The sequence below is a fragment of the Dreissena polymorpha genome, chromosome 2, assembly GCF_020536995.1.
Source record: "Dreissena polymorpha isolate Duluth1 chromosome 2, UMN_Dpol_1.0, whole genome shotgun sequence".
NCBI classification, from domain to species: Eukaryota; Metazoa; Mollusca; class Bivalvia; order Myida; family Dreissenidae; genus Dreissena; species Dreissena polymorpha.
In genome coordinates, this window is record NC_068356.1 from 46,577,559 (window position 1) to 46,599,804 (window position 22,246).

The window sequence follows — 22,246 nt, forward strand, 5'->3', positions numbered from 1 at the left end:
CTGGTTACTTACCGGTTACGGAAAAAGGATAACCGGTTAATTATTTGTGTAACCTCTTGCATCCCTAGTATTAATGCATCTAAAAAATGTGGTCAAGCCAATGTTAAACTATTGTGATATTTGGCAAATTTTGGTGTAAAAAATGCACAACATAAGATATATGCAAGATTTTTAATTTTATTTAATCAATCAAACATAATAATACAGGATGTGCAAGATATTTCAATAAATTATATAGTGAAAAAATACACAAAAATAGAAAAATGAAAATAAAGTAGCACATTCTTACATTCTGTCATTTCTTATGCATACCTATGACTTTGGGCAGAAGATCTTGTAATTCCTTATAATTTGATAATGTTTGTTTCATTGTAAATATTGTGATAACTAAAGCTTAACCATAGTGGATTATTATTTTGCATTAATTTGAGAAATTACGTCATTGACTACACTAATTATGCAATCTGTTTTGTCTTTGTCCTCCATCTTGATGCAATATGGGGCCAGCATATCAGTGCATCTGGATTGGAGCTACAATGTCCGCTATTAAGGTCCTGAATCCTTCATTACTGTATGGCGGACAGTGCAGCTCCTGACCAGACTGTGCAGATCCTTCTGTAGCTATGCATGCCACATATACCATATACTTGTCACTTAACTAGAGCTTTGGCACAGACGTGACGTATACCCCCACGTGCCGCATTGACAGGGACTATTTTGTATGCTGTCTTCACAAAACAAGAGAATCTAATTTATGACGATTTTTAAGAATTATTATGCGATAATCATTTATGGCCATTTTTGACCTTTGGACTAAAAGTGTGACCTTGGAGATATGGACATAATTCTTCTGTGTGACACCGTCCAATGAACAAATCATTTTAAAATCTCACAATAAACGCCATAGATATCAACGTAATTCTTTCGCGCGACACACCATCCAATGATGACGAACAAATGTGCCAAATGATTTGAAAATCTCACAATGAACAACATAGTTATGGCCCAGACAAGCTCATTTATGGCCATTTTTGACCTTTGAACTCAAAGTGTGACCTTGGAGATATCAACGTAATTCTTTCGCACAACACACTGTCCAGTGATGGTGATCAAATGTGCCAAATGATTTTAAAATCTCACAATGAACAACATAGTTATGGCCAGGACAAGCTCATTTATGGCTTTTTTTAAACTTTGAACTCAAAGTGTGACCTTGACCTTGGAGATATCAACGTAATTCTTTCACGCGACAAACCGTTCAGTTTTGTTAAACAAATGTGCCAAATGATTTTAAAATCTCACAATAAATGACAAAGTTATGGCCCAGACAAGCTCATGGCCATTTTTAACCAGGTTTTCCAAAGGAAAAAACTGGTCATTAGATTGACGAATGTGGGTGGGCTGGCTGGCCTTATGCCTAGAGCAGTCTGGTCAGAAGCTACGGTGTCTGCTATAAAGTAAGCAATGTATTGAGGTCTCATTAGCGGACAGGGTAGCTACAGACCAGACTGAGCAGTCTGGTTTGGAGCTACACTGGCTGCATATTGCAAGACCCATTTTAATCTGCCCAGTGTCACATGATTGATTACACAGAAAACACCTGTTTGTGGTATTGATTTTAACCCAAACATGTTATCACCTGTGGGTAAAGAAGATGAATCTTTTTACTAGACTGGAGAACTATGAGCAGATACAAACTTTGAAACTATGGAAAAGAAAATGCAGGACATAACCAAACAAATATTCATTTTGGTTTTCTATGGCATGTAACAAACAGTCATTCCAAAATCAACAGAATTAGTGTAAATACTCGGGTTTATCTTACTGAAATATTGTTAAGAAAAAAAAAGTTATATCTGATGATAATATTTCTCTGAGGTTTAATCACTTAGCATGAATATTAGTGTACTGAACAAAAAAGCTCTACATTGTATTTCAGTCCCGCTCTGGGAACACTGGACTTTATGTATGTGCGTTAAGTGTCGTCCCAGATTAGCCTGTTAAGTCCGGACAGGCTAATCAGGGCAAACATTCTTCGTCTAGACCGGATGCCCATGTAGAAATGACTTCCTTTTAACAATAAATTCCGTTAAACTAAAGTGTCATCCCTGATTAGACTTCACCGGGATGATATGATTAAGCACATGCATTAGCCTGTTTATTTTCCAGAGGGCTTCTCATTTCTATATCAATTGATATAAAACACCAAGAGATTTCAAGCAAATAATTCAGGTGTTCTGCATCAGTTTTTGGGTCCACATTCCGTAACAAATACTCGCAGAAACATATTGTCACTCATCACATTCAATACAAGCAAAAGGTTTTTCAAAACTAACATAGCATACAGTAAATATTATAAATAATCTCACAGACAAAATATATACACAGTTTAAAGGTAAATTTATAAAATCAAGTACAATATATTAACATGACAATAATGCATCAAACAATTGGATAAGCCTTGAAAACACCAACTACATATATCCATTTTATAAGTGTTTTTTCTGAGAATAAATATACAACTGATTAAAAAATTTATTGAACATGATTTCTTTAATGAAAAAAAATCTAAATTGTTTAGATTAAGATTTTTTCTTCACATGTACATTATTTTTTGTCAGATTTGTATTTTCATATATTTCTAATAAATAATTGTGACCATATTATAGACAGCACTATAATTTTCTCAATTTATTAAGTATAAAGTAATGCCATTGTATTTAATAAATGTATATTTTTCCTATATTATAATATAGCGTGAATTCAAAATGCTTGCTATATACAATTTGACTGTAAGCTTGGAAACTGATGGTCATAGAATACTTTTTTTCAAACAGTATTATTGACTCGATATATATACACTTTTAATATTTTGAAAACAATCTATAATAAAATCCAGTTGGGTTTTCATTACTAATGCAATAAACAGACTAGTTTGTATGAGTAATGGGTAGTGAAAGTTCTGTTGAAATCAGGGAATCTGAACGGCAGTGAGGAAGCAAGATTTGTATCTAGAACACATTAAAGTAGTTGAGATATACAAAACATACTGGTATATCCAATTGTCAATATTTTAAATTGTTCTTCATTATATGTTATGCAAACAACAAATGTAACCAAATAATTCCTTTGTATGCAATTGGAGAGGCTTTTCCCATTGGCTACAACAATTTCACCACTGCAGTGTTAGCAATAAGAACAATTATGAGTTTTTGACATGAAAATAAGTTCCTGAATTTCTTTATCAACTAAATGGTCGCTAATTAACCCTTTCCCACTCAGAGGCAAGTGGAAATTGCTATGTGCAAACAGCATAAAACCAGAATAGCATGGGAGTAACTCCCAGTCTGTTAAGGTTTTATGCTGTTTGTTGCTCATCAGTATCTAAGGGTTGGATATGAAGCCTTTTAAACTTGAATCTAGTAAGTCTTTAATTAAATTTAACTTTTTAAGGGACTACACATGCGTAAAAATAAGTATCTAAGTGGTAAAGGGTTGAACATGAATATGTGTGGTAAAGTAATGTCCATTTGTTTATCAGCTTATGTACAAACTGCAAGTTTTTTTAATCATAAACTAGGCGAGTAAAAACTCAATTAAAAGAGCTGCTTGCGTAAATGGACCATATATGCAATATGAAGCCAGTGTAGCTCCGGACCAGCCTGCGCATTAGAGCCGTCTGGTCAAGCTACACTTTGCAAAAGGTTTCCATAAGTGGAAAGATGCGCAGGCTGGTCAGGAGCTAGGCTGACCATTTTTTCGAGATGCGGCTGAAATGTAAATGTTGTTTTTTTCAACTTTGTTCCCTGTCTGATTCCTGTTTTAATTAAAATGATTATAAGGATTTGTTTCACAAAATAAAAAAATGGTAGCGAGTTATAATTATACATAATTTAATAAATAATATGTTACCAGTAATTCATTTGTGCCCAAGTACTGCACTGTTTCTACCAGTAACGAATTGATACAGTTATGGAAATTTCCACTTCCAATGATTAGGCTCAATTGCATTTCGCTGTGTGACATCCAAAACAAACGAATCGTAAAATGACTGCAAGAGCTAGTAAGTACATACATGCCATTGTAAAGAGATGGTAACATCAACAGCAACAACCTCTAACCGGGTTATAATACTAAGAATTAAACAAAGCACATACAATGACTGGTATAAACAGTCAAATATTCGTAAGCAAAAAATCACACTCAGCGTTCAAAAGCTGGATGATTTCTTACATGACTGGGTTCACATACGGGTAATTATGTAACAACTAAAACCTATATTTTTCATACAAAATAACATTCAGATATTTAAAAATGGCTTAACTTTACAAGTTATGTTTATAAAGGCCAGGCTATTATAAAAGCTTACATATGTTTGCAACCAAAATATGTCTTTAACAAATTGCTTGCTCTTATTTTTGACAAAAAAATTTAAACCATAAAAACTTTAATTACATGTATTTTCTTTACAGCTTTGCTGACACATAAGCTTCTCCATTCCTTGTCAATAAATACAAAACAAACACAGTCATATGTAACACAGGTATTTGAGTAAATAACCATGTAAATTTACAAATATAATTTAGAATTTGTAGCAAGGGGGTCAAGTAACCATTAAATAATTGAAACTCATTGTGGGGAAACTAGTCTTATTGCAAGTAGGTAGTGTTGTCCCATATGTGCAGTCTGCATAGGATGATCAGGGACCCCACTTTTAGCCTACAATTTGTCATTAGAAGACACCTTTATAAGAAAAACACTGTTAAAAGAGAAAGTGTATTTTCTGATAATATGTGTGAGCTGCACAGGCTAATCTGAAACAACACTTAACACCAATGCATTAAGCCCTGTTTTCCCAGTATAGAGGGGCTACAGGTCAACATTGACCCTTCCAAAAAGGTAATTTCTATCTGAAAACAATTATCTTAACATATTTAATCAAACACTACCAGTTTTTTTATGATTGTTACATTTACAATTACATATTTCACACCCTTTATAATCTGTTAAAAAACATTTTAGTTTAAAGCCCACTTAACCTTTTCCCTCTCAGGATCAAAGTAAAAATGGCTATGTGCAAACAGCATAAAACCAGAACAGCCTGCGAGTAACTCGCAGGCTGTTAAGGTTTTATGCTGTTTGCTGCTCATCAGTATCAAAGGGTTGGAAATAAAGTCTTTAAAATTTAATTTAGTAAGAAGGGTCTTTAATTAAATATAACTTTTTTTTGGACTTCAAATGCGTCAAGATATGTTTCTAAGTGGTAACGGGTTAACTTAAGCTTAAAGACCACCCTTTATAAATCTCTAATACCATTAAAAGGTCATGGTCAAGGTGTACTATATCACAAAAAGTATCCTTTAGTATACATGTACATTTTCAACCTTATTTAGAGCTCTGCATATGGGTATATGTTTGAGCCATGCTCTGTGAAAAAGGGGTTTAATGCATGTGTGCAAACTGTCATCTCAGATTAGCCTGTGCAGTCTGCACATTCATTGAAACCCCTTTTCACAGAGCAAGGCTCATATCCAATTGGCAAATCTGTGTTACACCTCACAATTACAGGATTTCATGCAATAGATGAAAGACAAATATAATTTTGCAGTGTTTGAACTTTACACAATTTGATATATCATACATTCAGTCAAGTCATTTTGTTACAATTACCATTAACTACCGGTATAAATAAATACAGGAAACTTCAAACAACATTATTATTTAAATTGTCAGTATGTATGTTTGTACATATTAAAAACGGCAATTATCTTTTTCTGGTTAGTACATGTAAGTACATTGCAAGAATTCTAGATTGTTAGCATTTTACATGCTTAAATATAAAATAATATTCTTTTATATCTAAATCATCATCAAGTTTAAACCTGACAATATGGGAATGAAATTTCATTGCACAAATAATTATTATGTTTTGCTTTATTTCATGTCTCACATTGATTATTATGCCTATTGCTACAGAATTATGTAATTTAATGGAACAAGATTTACAATACCTTGATAAAATACACTGTACACATTTCTGATTAATAATTAGACATGTACTGTATAATGCCATAGCTTAGTTTCAAACATCATAAGAACCTGATATTATTCCATATACTGCAAGAGTAGCTCCAGATCAGTCTGTACATTTTTGCTTTAAAATCACGCAATGTTTTTGTGTCAAATAAGCTGACATTATGACTCTTCATCAGACTGGACATATGCAAAGGGAGTGGACAGATGTGAATGCATATATGGAGCTACACTGTATGGATATACAAAGACCCATGATGGCATCACATAGCTGATACCGCAAGGTAACTTAAATCTGTATTTCCAAATGACTGCTTCATTAATGATTTAAGAGTACAAGTCCCCGTAGAGGAATCACAGCACTAGCTTCTACACATACATAGGACAAAAATGATGCATAACCTTTGAACTTAAATATAATTTTCTTATATTTCAGGTTAATGTTTTGTTCTGAGTTGAATATGTATGAGCAAATACTAAATGGAATGCAGACAATGAATACCTCAAATCCATCAAGTCACATTTCACACATGTTACTTGCACATTGCATTTTGATATACTTTAAACTTAACCCCTTAATATAAGAAATTAATGTTTTAAAAAGATATACAAGAACATACTATTTCTAGTTCTTACAAGACGAGGAATTAATATAAACCATTCAATAAAATCTAAATTCTTCTATAAGTAAGTGTTATTTTTCTTTTTTAAATTATGTGCACTTGAATATGCGGTATACACATAATTTATAGTGTATTTATTTCACTTATTGTATATGTTAAGCTGTTGGAACCTAGATCCACTACATATAATTATTATATATAGAAAAAGAATAAAGTAGTTGTTTTGTCAGTAGAACAGATTTAATTGAATATTTTGGAAACATTGGTTTTAGGTTAAGTTTTTTCAGCTACAAAAACCTGGCCTATTACAATGACAAATACATGTCGAACAGATAGATAAGAGAAATCATGACCAGGACATATATTGGGGCAAACCGGGGATCTCAGCTGTAAACAGCACACATTCTGCACAAATATTATACAAATGAGCCTCGCTATGTGAAAAGGGGGTTAAATGCATGTGCTTAACGTGTTGTCCCAGATAAGCCTACATGTTGTCCCAGATAAGCCTGCCCAGGCTGCACAGGCTTATCAGAAACAACACTTTCCGACTTAACTAGATGTTCGTCAAGATGGGTCATCCTTTAAACGAAAAATGCAATAAAAGCAGAAAGTGTTGCCCCTGACTAGCCTGTGCAGACTGCACAGGCTAATCTTGGATGACACTTTAAGCTCTTGAATTAAACCCCCTTTTCACAGAATGCAGCTTATATCAGTAAGGATGAAATGAAATCATTAAGAGGACAATAACTCAAAACAAGAAATTAAACAATAAAACAACCCGTGCTGACTATTTGCAGACAACTATCACCCCACTCCACCCTGTATGTTCCATGTACGACTAGGGACCCATTCACCAACCCAGTCTTACTTATAAAATGAAGAACACAGTTTTGTTCTAAGAAGAATAGTTCTTATCTCAATTGCATTGTTTTGCTTGCAAAATATTTAAGAGCTTGCAGAAATACCGGCAACAAAATAATTAATTCAAGCTAATTCTTGTAAAAGATTATTCTAAGTCACGAATCAATTCTAAGTCACGAATCATGTAATATTAACCATCTTTGTAAATCATTCTTGTTACAAAACCACTTCAGTTTGCAGAAATATGGGTTTAACTTGAATTTTATGTAAGAAACACATATTTCTATATGTAGAGTCATGATTGATATAATTAGAGTTGGTAAATATAAATGCAAACATGGGCACACAAAATAAATCATATTTTGAACATTTTAGCTATAAGAACATTATTTCCTCCACTTTCTTAGAATAGTTTGGTGAAAACCCATCCAGTTTGTTTGCTCCATGATACCGGACAGGGCTACGACACGTAGCTACTAGGAGTCTCTGGAGCTCCAGCGCTGAGTATCCGACAGAAGCATCTCCGCACAGAGCGCATGATCTGCTGTGGAAGGGCGCATGGATGCAGCTTGCCAAGCAGGGAACCACAGTGACTCACGTAGTCAGTGGGAACCAGTCAAGGAACATAGCAGTTTACTCAACATGGATAGCTGTGTCTCAGCAGCAGTTTTACAAACAAAAGATGAGTATGATCAATAGTTCCAAACATAAGTGCATTTGAAGTAAATAATGAGAATGAATACAAACAATTTACTTGTAATAGCTTTTGGTGCTTATTATGGATGTCCCATGTAAAATTGTATTATAAATGAACGGCGCTCATGGAAACACAGTTCTGTGCATACAGCACAGGCTCATCAGTGACGACACTTTGTGCCTAGACATAATTTTTGGTTTAAAAGACTAACTTTAAACATAAAATTCCAGAAAAGCAAAGATTGTTGTCCCTGATTAGCCTGTTCAGTCTGCACTTGCTTATCTGAAACTAGAAATGGTGTGGCCACTGCCGACGCGTATCCCCAAGCCGCAGCTTTTGATCCAGGGGTCAGATCAAAATTCCAAATAGTGCACTGTCACACGTATGCTCATAGCAACCATGTGCTTAAGTTTCAAGGTTATAGTGCTAATAGTATAGGAGGAGATAGTGGCCAGGATGACAGACAGACGGCGAAGATAACCACATAATCCCCCTGCACCAATTCGGAGCTTGGGGATAAAGACACTTTTACCAACATACAATAAGCCCAATTTTCCCAAAGTGAAGCTCAAATATGCCATATGATGTTTCTATAACACAACTCCGAGAGACTGTACCAACAAAGCGCCAAGACAAAGCTTTAATTGCAAAATTTTATGAGAGTATACTATCGTAGCACCCGGTTTTTCCCACAATGAATAATAACACATGTATAGTATAAATAATAATAATAAGCACAAAAGATATTACTTTGAGGTGTAAAAGCACTGACATTTAAATTGACAATTAAATAAAACAATTATAGTATAAATAATAATAATAAGCACAAAAGATATTACTTTGAGGTGTAAAAGCACTGACATTTAAATTGACAATTTAATAAAACAATTATAGTATAAATAATAATAATAAGCACAAAAGATATTACTTTGAGGTGTAAAAGCTCAGATAAAAAAAACACAATAATCAACAACTCAGCCTTGAACAAAATTAAAAGAGCGAGAGATATGGTTGTTGCTAACCATTAAAGGGACCTTTTCACGTTTTGGTGAATTGACAAAATTGAAAAAAAGTTGTTTCATATTCGCAAATTTTCGTTTTAGTTGTGATATTTGTGAGGAAACCGTAATACTGAACATTTACCATGCTCTAAAATAGCCTTTATATGCATCTTTGACGATTTAAAATCCTGAAAATTATAAAGCGTTGCAACGCGAAACGATTGAATAATTTGGAGAGTTTTGTTATTGTCGTTATATTTTGTGAAACTACGAGGATCGCTTGTATGAAGTATAAAATACATTTATAATTGTAAAAGGAAAGATGGTCGAGTTGTCTAATGCGCAGACTTTTTACTCCAGGACTCCAGGGGTCAGTGGTTGGTTCGAGTCCTGCTGAGAGTTACCTTTTTTTTCTTTTTTTTTTTAATTTTATTCTTGATTTTTACTGGAGCTTTTTAGATCGAATGTTTACATTGATCGAAATAAAGCATTTAATGAAAAACTTCAAAACATGCCAAAATCTGTGAAAAGGCCCCTTTAAAGGCTTAGTTCTAAATGCAAGTTTTTGAGAGAACAGGTTTTTTTTTTTACAGTGACCTTGACCCAACTGGTCTGAATCGCAATACCAAGCTAAGCATGCATGCTAGCTACTAATACACACAATTTCAAAAAAATATCTCCATCCAAACTCAGTATTGAGAAGACATCTTTTTTCATTTTTTTTACATAACCTTAAACTTTAAAAATTAGCACTCTTGCTAGGTCTGCATAGAAGCAACCTACAAAACAATTACAGTACAATAACTCTAATCAATACTCAAGTAATTGAGTGGAAGCCATTGACCTGACTAGCTCCAAATGCAATCCCAAGCTAGGTCCGAGTCTTATCTAATTACACACAAATTTCCAGTACAATACTTCTATCCAAACTCAAGTCATTGTGAGTAAGTAATTTTCCATTTTTAGTAACAGTCATCCCAAACTTTGTGCGACCAGCCCCAAAACGACCCAAATCTAGGTCTCCATGCAGACTTGCAATATCCTAAGTTTCATCAAGATTGTTAAATGAAAAGTAAAGATACTTACCAGAAACTATGGCTGTTTTTCTATGTTTAGAAAAAGCACTTGAAACCCCAACTAAGCTAAACATTTAAGCTTCCTACACACAATTTCAATGCAAAAGTCCATCCAAACTCAAGTTATTGAGAGGAAACTGTTTGGGTTTTTTCAATTTTTATTTGATAAAGAGTGACCTTGATCTGACATGCCTCTAACACAATCCCAAGCTATGACTCTTAAAATACTTGCTATATCTCATTAAAGGGGCTTTTTCACGTTTGGGTATATTGACAAAAATGAAGAAAGTTGTTTCAGACTGCAAATTTTCATTTTAGTTATGATATTTGTGAGGTAACCGTAATACTGAACATTTACCATGCTCTAAAATAGCCTTTACAATGTATATGCATCTTTTGACGATTTAAAAACCTGAAAATTATAAAGCGTTGCAATGCGAAACGATTGAATAATTTGGAAAGTTCTGTTGTTTTCGTAATATTTTGTGAAACTAAGAGGATCGCTTATATGAAGTATAAAATACGCTTTACTTTGTGTAAGGAAGGATGGCCGAGAGTTCTTAAGAGCAGGCTTTTTACTCCAGGACTCTAGAGGTCAGTGATTTGAGTCCTGCCGAGGGCTAACTTCTATCTTTTTTATAAATTTTATTCTTGATTTTTTACTGGAGCTTTTTAGTTCCAATGTTTACATTTATCAATATAAAGCATTTAATGACAAACTTCAAAACATGCCAAAATCTGTGAAAAGGCCCCTTTAAGATTGGTTATTTCAAACTCAAGTTATCAATCTAAACCCACTTGTCTGACACTGCAGGTCCAAACTCTGTATTTTCAACTTCAAAACTGGTAAAAAACTTTATTAATAATGCCAGAAAGTTTCTAAAAGGATATAACAATGACCATGGTGGTTTTCCCCCATTTATATAAAGTACATATGAGTATCCGTCACGTGGTTTTCCCTGTATGGAGTAGTAGTATGGCAGGTAGCTATGTGCGCTGAAGTTACGCCGTTCGTAGAAGCGTATCGCAGTCTGATTGGTGGACAGCACATGGAGGTATGCAACCTTGCAGTTGCAGCGCTCCTTCGAGGTCAAGTAGCAGAGTAGGCTATCCAGTAGGAGAGAGCCTGCAATTCAATTGAGCCTCACTCTGGTAAAAAGGGGCTTAATGCATGTGCTAAAAGTGTTGTCCCAGATTAGCATGTGCAGTTCACATAGGCTAATCTGGGACAACACTTTCAGCTTTAACTGTATTTTTTTTTAAAGATAGCCTTCTTACCAAAAATCTACTTCATGCTGAAAGTGTCGTCACTGATAATCCTGTGCAAAGCTCAAATACAACATTCAAACAAACTGAATTTTAAGAGGGAAATTAAATTGACTAAAATTTAAGTGGTTTTGCCCTGACAGCAATTAAATTTGAACATGGTACATACCATTTTATAATAAGTACAATGCAAGTTAACTGACATGGATCTTTAAAATAATTTCAAAATGACAAATAGCAAATATTATAATTTCTTAAAGCTACAAAATTGTTAACTACTGAGAAACAACAACCATTCAAAATCATGTCTTTGTATGAGTCGTTTTGGGAAAAATTGAGCTTGATGCATGTGCGTAAAGTGTTGTCCCTGATAAGCCTGTGCAGTCAGCGAGGGTTAATCAAGGTAGACACTTTCCGCATAAACTTAATTTTCATTAAGAAGAGACTTCCTTCAAACAAAACATTCAATAAAAGCAGAAAGTGTTGTCCCTGAATGATAAGTCTTTAGGCACATGCATTAAGCCCAGTTTCCCCCCAAAAAGACTCATACAAAGGTATGACTTTGAATGGTCAGTTTTTCAGAACGAGGCTCATATAGAAGTGGCTAGTTTCTCATTACTCTGGTTCATATAGAAGTGGCTAGTTTCTCATTACTCTGGTTCATATAGAAGTGGCTAGTTTCTCATTACTCTGGTTCTTTGACTCATATAGAAGTGGCTAGTTTCTCATTACTCTGCTTCTTTGACTCATATAGAAGGGGCTAGTTTCTCATTACTCTGGTTCATATAGAAGGGGCTAGTTTCTCATTACTCTGGTTCATATAGAAGTGGCTAGTTTCTCATTACTCTGGTTCATATAGAAGAGGCTAGTTTCTCATTACTCTGGTTCATATAGAAGGGGCTAATTTCTCATTACTCTGGTTCATATAGAAGGGGCTAGTTTCTCATTACTCTGGTTCATAAAGAAGGGGCTAGTTTCTCATTACTCTGGTTCATATAGAAGGGGCTAGTTTCTCATTACTCTGGTTCATATAGAAGGGGCTAGTTTCTCATTACTCTGGTTCATATAGAAGGGGCTAGTTTCTAATTACTCTGGTTCATATAGAAGGGGCTAGTTTCTCATTACTCTGGTTCATATAGAAGTGGCTAGTTTCTCATTACTCTGGCTCATATAGAAGGGGCTAGTTTCTCATTACTCTGGTTCATATAGAAGGGGCTAGTTTCTCATTACTCTGGTTCATTTAGAAGGGGCTAGTTTCTCATTACTCTGGTTCATATAGAAGGGGCTACATGTAGTTTCTCATTACTCTGGTTAGTTTCTCATTACTCTGGTTCTTTGACTTATATAGAAGTGGCTAGTTTCTCATTACTCTGGCTAGTTTCTCATTACTCTGGTTCTTTGACTTATATAGAAGTAGCTAGTTTGTCATTACTCTGGTTCTTTGACTTATATAGAAGTGGCTAGTTTGTCATTACTCTGGTTCTTTGACTTATATAGAAGTGGCTAGTTTGTCATTACTCTGGTTCTTTGACTTATATAGAAGTGGCTAGTTTGTCATTACTCTGGTTCTTTGACTTATATAGAAGTGGCTAGTTTCTCATTACTCTGGTTCTTTGACTTATATAGAAGTGGCTAGTTTCTCATTACTCTGGTTCTTTGACTTATATAGAAGTGGCTAGTTTCTCATTACTCTGGTTCTTTGACTTATATAGAAGTGGCTAGTTTGTCATTACTCTGGATCGTTTACTCATATAGAAGTGGCTAGTTTCTCATTACTCTGCTTCTTTGACTCACTATACAAGTGGCTAGTTCTCATTACTCTGGTTCTTTGGCTCATAAGAAGTTGCTAGTTTCTCATTACTTCTGGTTCTTTATGGCTTGTTTCTTATTACTCTGGTTCTTTTACTCATATAGAAGTGGCTAGTTTCTCATTACTCTGGTTCTTTGACTCACCAATGCCATGTTTACGGAACTCTACAACGACTCCGAGACTGAGTATGTATGCTACCTGAGCTGAGCAAGGAAACGAGGGAGCTAGGATGTCCGAGTCCTGAAGTCATAACATGAAAACAGACATGGAAATCAGCAGGAACACATATAAGCCATGTCATGGGAAAAACAAGTTTTATGAAATGTGTGGCCAGCGAAGAACCAGACAAGCCATTTCATTTGCGCAATCTTATAAGGGTTTTACCTGCTCCTGACCAGACTGCCGACTTGAACAGGCTGGCTTGGAGCTACGCTGGCCACATATGGCATTAGATCCATTTTCATATGACCTGGCTCATACATGGTTTGACAAGCATTAGGGTGGATAACCATGGTTTTAAAAAGATAAGTTTTTATCCCTGTTTATAAAATGCTGTCTGTCTAATTCAGTTCATAATATTACGGGTTTAAGTGATTTTGTCGATAATCAATTACTTCTCAGCGATCACAAATACTATACAAGAGCACAGCATAACGGGAGCCACGCTCGGCTACGGGTGCAGTTTTGAATAAATTAAAGCTTGTCAGATTGATTTTTTTTAAGGTCACAGTGACCTTGACCTTTGACCTAGTGACCCCTAAATGGGTGTGACATGTAGAACTCATCAAGGTGCATCTACATATGAAGTTTCAAAGTTGTAGGTTGAAGCACTTTGATTTTAGAGCCAATGTTCAAAACCTTAACAAAACGGCGGACGACACAACGAGCTGGCTATGACAATACCTAAAACACCGAGCTAAAAATTACCAACAAGGAATATGCCATGAAATCAGGTATTCCATATTTTAGTAATTAAATTAGTTGTGCAATCACAAGGTAAGTCTGCATGTACATTAAAGGTACCTACATACAAAATTTGTGCGCAATTCATTCATCCAAACTAAAATTATTCACCGTAAAGCATTTTCTTATTTTTAGTAACAGTGACCTTGTTCCCACTGGCCTCCAATGCCATTTCAAGCTAGGTTTTTGCTCCCACTAATGTTACAGACCATATTTTGCAAATCAGCATGTGCTTAGAAGCCTTAGGTACGGTATGGAAAGACAACCACTACCTGTTGCAGCAGACAACAAATGCTATATAGAGCGTCTGCAAAAAAGATAACCATCACATTTGCCTGTTTATAGTTCACCACTGGTACACTGCAGAGGGTTTATATGACTTATAGTGTTTAACAGCTTGTAATACGAGATTGGCCAGTCTAGTGTTTATCATTGAAATCTGTACATATTGGCTGCTTTCAGGGAAAACGGGGCTTATAATAATGCATGTCAAATAAGATTAGCCTGTGCATACTGATTAGCCTGTGCAATGCGCACAAGCTAATCAAGGATGACATTTTACAACAGCGAACACCTACAGTGCCTTCAGCGCTTTGATCTTGTACATGTAAGCTACTAACACACACAATTACAATACCTCTAAACTAACAGAAGTTATTCAGCTTATACCAATTTTTCTATTTGACCGGTTTCTGTTTTTTCATTTTAAGTTAAAGTGACCTTTACCCAACTGACTCCATATACAATCCTGTCTCCGCAAAAGTCAGTCAGACCACGGACCATGCCTTTAAAAATATATCAGGGCCAGTAACGATTACTAGAATACTCTCCCTCATGGGCGGTACAAATTCTGGTAAAGTACCATATTTGTATTTTACTGCCCAGTTCTGAGCAAGGAACAGTTACAAGATTAAAAGACCTTGTGGTCGGAAAAGGAGTAGTACATCGTACCTTTCGCAGAGACTGGTGTTCACAAGCTATGACTTAATGCAAGCTTCCTACACAAAATAGGTTGATTCAATATCTCCATTTAAATTCAAAGCTGTTAAGCGGAAACTGTTTCTTCTATTTTTAATAACAGTGACCTTGACCTGTAATGACCCAAACACAATCCAAAGTTTGGTCTCCATGCAAGTCCAAAGTTTCACAAAGATTGGTCTATTTAAACAAGTTATTGACCCTACTGTGCAACCCCCTGCCCGCCATACCCCAATCTTATAGCAAGGATTTTCATTATTTTTGAAACCTGGAACATACAAGTATTTTCGACATTTGATTTGCCAAAGGTTCAACTCAAAGAGCTTAAGAGTGAGATGAACTGCATGTATCCATAGATATAATATTTTGAAACTTTCACTAGGGATTTTACCAGGTAATTTGAATATTTTAATACTTCTTTGGACTGAGGATGTTGCTGTAGTGTTGACAGAAAATTAAATAATGGATTATTGACCTATTCCTTAACCTTTTTTTCCCCCAAAAATTACAAAATCACCCATGCCTCGTCTCCAAGTAATTATTTAACTTTAGGCTATTTAGTTCAACAATGTTGTAAAATTGCATGTGTTTATTTTCAATATGGTTATCTATTTCAATTTAATTCATATTCATTAAATTTGTAATATTCCTAAATGTTCTCTCTTTTTTTAAGTTATTCCTAAATGTTCTCTCTTTTTTTAAGTATTTTCTCTTAAAAGTTTCCATCCATGAAAGGGCTCCAGGCCCATCCCCTCCCCCAACAAGAGTGAGAATATGCACTGTGTTTTCTAAAAAATGCAGGAGATCTTCAAAGGTTAAAATATGAAAAATAGAGCCTTGTTTTCACTCAGAACTTGGTTTTGGTATAAAGTATATTAACACTGGCATGCAACCAGGGCTTGAACAAGGTCTTTCAAAACCAAAACACCAGGCACTGTACAGGATCTTCCAAGGAAATGCACACTACATGTACAAATGTACCATGTCTCTATAAGCCAAATTTAAGTTTGTATACCCCTGTTAGCCTATGACTTTGTATGCACAAAAATAGATTTAAATTACCTACAACACACAAAAAGAATACCTCTTTGTTCAATTTTGATTTAGCTTTGATCTCACAAACAATTAGGCCAATGATTTTAGCCTGGAACGTTGCTGCAAGGGAATAAAACTTCGGATTTGAGGTGATCTCTTGATACCAAATATCTGGGTACCTGAAACAAATTCATTTACTAAAGCATATTTGTATTTATCCAATACTGTGTATATTGTTAATGCTATTGTTTTATTTAAGTCCAAACATAGAGCACAAAACATACAATACATAAACTTACTCTATAGGAAACCAATAGGCACATATACAAGTAACTTACTCTAGAGGGAGCCAGTTAGCACATAGAACTTACTATACAGGGAACCAGTTGGCACATAGAACTTACTCTATAGGGAACCAGTCCGCACATAACCTCTTGACTTCTGGTATGTCCTCGGGAGATAGGAAGCGCAGCTGAACCTCGCGCTGTATGGTTAACGTCTTTACCTCCGTCATCGAGACATCGTCACCTGCAAAGACAGAATCATTTACTATAAAATTCTTCTCATAAGTCAATATCAATAATCAAACGAGGGCTGCCAGATGAATTACGCTCCCAAAAATACTTAAGCATGAGCAAACTTGACAACATATTAGAAAATATTATTAAACAAGAGGGCTTGAAAGGCCCAAATCGCTGTTCTGTGATGCTGTAGATATCATAAGAACAAATGTTCTGACCAAGTTTCATGAAGAGAGAACTATAAATGGCCCCCTGGCTGCCATATTTTTCAACAGACCTGAACCATTTTGGAACTCATCCAAGATATCATTAAAACAAGTGTTCTGACCAAGTTGCATGAAGATTTTAAATAAATGTGACTTTTAGAGCGTTAACAAGTTTTTACCAGCCATATAGGGAAAAATGCCCCGCCCTCTGGCAGGCATGTTTTTTCAACCAACCTGAACCATTATCAAAGTTGTCCAACATTGAGACAAATCTTCTGACCAAGTTTCCTGAAGATCAGAAAATAAATGTGGCCTCTAGAGTGTTAACAAGGTTTTACTGGCGCTATATAAGAAAAAAAGCCCCACCCACTGGTGGCCATGTTTTTCAACAGACCAGAAACATTTTTAAAATAATCCAAGACATCATTAGAACAAATGTTCTGACCAAGTTTCATGAAGACTGTACTTTAAAAATTAACAGAAACTTTTAAGAGTGTTAAGTAACAACCTTTTTTACTTTAGCCATTTAAGGAAAAATGCCCCGGCCCCTGGCCGCCATGTTTTTCAACCAACCAAAACCATTTTCGAGCTCGTCCAAGATTTGATTGGGACAAGTCTTCTGACCATATTTAATGAAGATCAGAAAGTAAATGTGGCCTCTAAAGTGTTTTCAAGGTTTTACTATAGCCATATATAGGCATATAAGGAAAATGCCCAGCACCCAGACTAGCGGCAATGTTTTTTAAGCAACCCGAACCATATCAAACTTGTCCAAGCTATCATTAGAACATATCTTCTGACAAAGTTTCATGGAGATTGGAAAATAAATGTGGCGTCAAGAGTGTTAACAAGGTTTTACAAAAGCCATATAAGGAAAAATGCCACGCCCCTGATGGCCATGTTTTTCAAACAAGCGGAACCATTTTCCGATGGGCACAAATTTTTTTACCATAATTTTATGAAGAACATACAATAAATGTGGCCTCTAGTGTGTTATCAAGCCAAATGTTGATGGCGCACAATGCACGACAGACAAAGGCAATCACAAAAGCTCACCATGAGCACATTGTGCTCAGGTGAGCTAATAAAAGCAAATACAAAATGAATCTTGTATTACTTCAGTCAAATCGGCTGCACTGGAAAAACATTTAACAGTATATAAATGTTAAATAGAGACAATACTGTCAAAAATCATCATCATCATCTTAATCATCTTAATCATCACCATCATCATCATCATCATCATCATCATCATCATCATCATCATCATCAGGCCCTGGTCTGTGTGTCAAAATCCTATGAATAATGAGTTTACTGTAGGTCTAATAACATAAGAGTCTTTGACAATATTCCAATACGATGATTGATACTTTTTTTATCACTATTATTAATACTTAAAAAGAATTACAAACAAATAGGGCAAAATTGATTTAAGAATTCAAATAATAATATAATACTGTCTTTACACGAAAGTTAAGTTCAAAAAGCATTCAAGCATAAGGCTGCATTGTACAATATTAATTTATCAGCGCTAGCAGGTCAGGAACTATTGTCATGCAAGTTTCCTGGTCTTAGCAGCAGTCATTATAACTCGTCATCAGAGTATATGGATACAGAGGCATATCTGTCCAATGTTTGCACAATCAAGAATCTTGATTGTGCAAACATTGGACAGATATGCCTCTGTATCCATATACTTAGATCATTAGGCCAACAGAAGAAGAGTAGTGAGAGGGCTAAAATCAACATCTATTTTTTACTTGTCCATCCAATGTTGCATATTGTTCGAAAAATTGTAAATCCATACCATTACCTAACTCTTATTGTTGACATTGAAATGGTAAACAAAGCTGCCAGATGCGGAATTAATAGTTATGAAAACACCAGTTTTTTATAAGATATGCACAACGCTTGAACCTATTGTTGAGGAACATAACCATACTCATAGAGGCACCAGCTAACTACAATCTGCTCAGCAGCCATTCCGTCAGAAAAGTGCCTACAAACTAGAAATGCATAACATGCCCCCAAAACACGTGTTTTGACAATTCCACTATATATTCTAAGGTGGACAAAAAAACAAAGGGTCATAATTTAGCTAAAACTGGTTGCAGCAAAATTTCCATTAATGTACATATTTAGGTAATTATGTGTGAAAGTTTTGGCGATATTTCATCCAGAAATTGAAGAGGAGTTGAAAACAAATGTTGAAACAGTTTTATTAAACAAGCCTGAATTCTTATATTTATACTTGAGACCAAGAAATAGTTAACTGTTCATTTTTATGAAAACAAGTGAGCAAGCCAGCATGAAAATGTACCAAGAGAGCGTTTTGTTTACATTGAGTAGTATTATGCTGGAAAATAAAAACAAAACTCGACCAAACTGAGCAAAACCATTGAAATCTTACTTCAAATAAAATAATATATCCATGATGATATTTCATACATTTAAGTGGTCTTCTTTATTAAATTTCCACATAAATTGCAAAGTGAAGGTGACAACTGCTCTACTGTAGTGCCTGTAGTGGTAACATAACATTAAAAAAAACCTCACTTTTTCTTGATTTTCAGAAAAAGTTGCATGAAATCATAGTAAATTCTAGCATAAGAGCAGTGCATGCAAAGGGCGTCAGACAACATACATGTGTTCAGTGGAAATACCCCTGTTCTGATAGGATGTTTATTATATCAAAACTTTTAATAGTTCAGTGAATAAATTTTTAAAGTTTAGTTGGCCTTATAAATATTGCAATAGAGTACTCTCCATCTCCAGATGTGATGTCTCTACATGTATACCAGGTAATCCACACTAGTAGTGAATGTTATTGTGGGTGTGTCGGGAACTTTCTGCTTTGCGTGGTTAAACACGCTGTAAATAAACAATTTCTGCATGGATTTAACAGGCATTAAATAAATTGAATTGGGTAAATCACTTTTGCTGCATTATTTGCAATAATTCAGATATTATTTTACTCATTTTCTTAACCGCTTGATACACTGTAATTATATTTAAAAAAATACAAGAAAATCTTGTATTAAATTACTGGGGGTTATTGGGTCATTTCGCCCTAAAGCTTGTTCGCCCTAGGTCACTCTGAGTTGTTTTGTGCCATTGTCGTTTTGCCCTTACAAGTGGGTTGTTTTGCCCTTATTTTAGTTTGAATTACAATTAAAGCCGATTAATTAACATACCAATTATCTTTAATGGAATAATTAATCAAAGTACGTTGTATATAACACCTTTCACACATCTTACACACAGCTATATTACACGTGAAATATACCGACCACAAGTGTGAAAGAGACTGTACTTTTGACAACCGTATATTCAGATAATTAAAAAAAGAATATTTGACGTGTTTTTTTTGCATTTTTTTCTTGTCTACGCTCTAAGCAGTATACTTTTAATATTGGTTTTCTTTGTTTTGTATGTATCGGTGACTTGTTTACCCTAAACTATATAGAATATTAGACACATTGTTGTGTGCAAATTATATGGTAAACATTAAAGGAAACAATACAGAAGATTGCCAGTCATGTGCTTCTTATAGTTGCAATGCGCTCTCTCTTGTCCATGGGTGCAAAATGTTATCAAAAATGCAAGGGTTAAGGAACACTGAAACTGCAAGAACTTATTAAAATTTACCTGTCTAAACCACAAACTCATCCAAATGGTACCATTAAAGCAAGAAATAATTGATTTTATTGACTTAGGTTTTGTTTTGTACACTGTGTCCGCCATATTGGAAAATTGACGCAATATTGGTTAGGTCGCAGTACACCAATATTTTGCACGTCGGGTTATGTGCTCCAGCTTTAAAGTCCATAACGATGTGGTATTTGATACAGAATACACTGTTTCAAATTTAAACATACACATGTCAGCGAGAAAAGTGTGTTGAAACATCGTCGTTTTTTATAGGGTGCATGCAAAGGATAACATCCGTAGGTTGCCATTCAGGTAAATTTAACATGTTAAAGAAGTTTATTCATTATTTTCCTCAATTTGTCTCGAACGACGTCTGTTTAGTGAAGCTCACGGATTCGCTGCGCTGAACTGCACCCATGTTAATGAAGGGGTGCATATGGACTGCCAGAGCCGCCATAGCAAAAATCATCAAAGGCTCTGTGAGTCCGTTTATATGGACTAGTGCTTCTTATTATTCTCTTAGTCTTATTCCCAAACATTGTTGTTAAAGTTCAAAAGGAAGTATGAATTCAGCTTGTGACAATCTAAAGATAATAAATTCTTTTGAATTGCTGTATATATAAAAACTAGGGAAAAACAATCCAGGAGTAAGGGCGAAACGACCTAGGGCAAACAGGATTTAGGGCGAACAGGTATAAGGGCAAAACGACTGACGGGCAAACAGGTATAAGGACGAAACAACCTGGGGCAAACAGGCATTAGGGCGAAACGACCTAGGGCGAAAGGGTATCAGGGTGAAACGACTGAAAGGTGAACAGGTATGAGAGCGAAACAACCTAGATTCTTACTTGGATACATCATGACAGTCATAGCCATGTCTGATTCAAACCTGAAACTTTCTGAATATCTATATATCAATCTAGTTATATCTATACTGTCTAACTCCCCTTGCGGTTATTATTTACAGGTATATGACATAATAAAACCATTCAGAAAATTCCGTCGAGAAAACGCCTAAAGTTGTTTCTTCGACGTATTTATCCAGATCCGTATCTCCGAATTCTAGTACAGTTTAAAATCCAAGAAAGTTTAAATTATAATACCTATTTGCACTTGAATACAATCCGTTTTAGATCTTATAAATATAGTACATGTCCGGTTTATTATCGGAATCGATACTTTTCTATAAAAGAGAGAAGTATAAGAAATACTGATAATTTTTTGTTTACTGATTTCATACGGAAGTGTACCATTTTCACCATATCGATTTTAGGTTACATACCATCAACATTTAATATCGTCATTTACAAATCTACACGCAGAGTTGTCGTTCCTTGCTCAAACATACAAACCAGCTATGCTGGTTCCTGATTGATTGATTTATTCGGCATACAAGTACAGATTATACAATACATTCAATTTATAACATTTAACAATTGGAAAACAATTATCACAGGTTTTGGATCACAATGCATTGGTAGATCACATTTTGGATATCACAGACAAAGTTAGTCAGTTAAAT

The 22,246-nt window shown here is 35.0% G+C and overlaps 1 protein-coding gene across 1 annotated transcript; it reads right to left on the reverse strand.

Moving 5' to 3' along the window:
* Positions 1–163: 163 nt before the first annotated feature.
* LOC127866921 (N-alpha-acetyltransferase 60-like) lies at positions 164–21,983 on the reverse strand. Its single transcript, XM_052407787.1, has 6 exons — positions 21,828–21,983; positions 16,751–16,874; positions 16,396–16,525; positions 13,514–13,610; positions 11,186–11,420; positions 164–8,125 (listed from the first exon to the last, which is right to left on the reverse strand). Exons 2-6 carry the CDS (start codon positions 16,858–16,860, stop codon positions 7,981–7,983), a joined length of 717 nt encoding a protein of 238 aa, XP_052263747.1. The 5' UTR covers positions 16,861–16,874; positions 21,828–21,983; the 3' UTR covers positions 164–7,980.
* Positions 21,984–22,246: the final 263 nt, after the last annotated feature.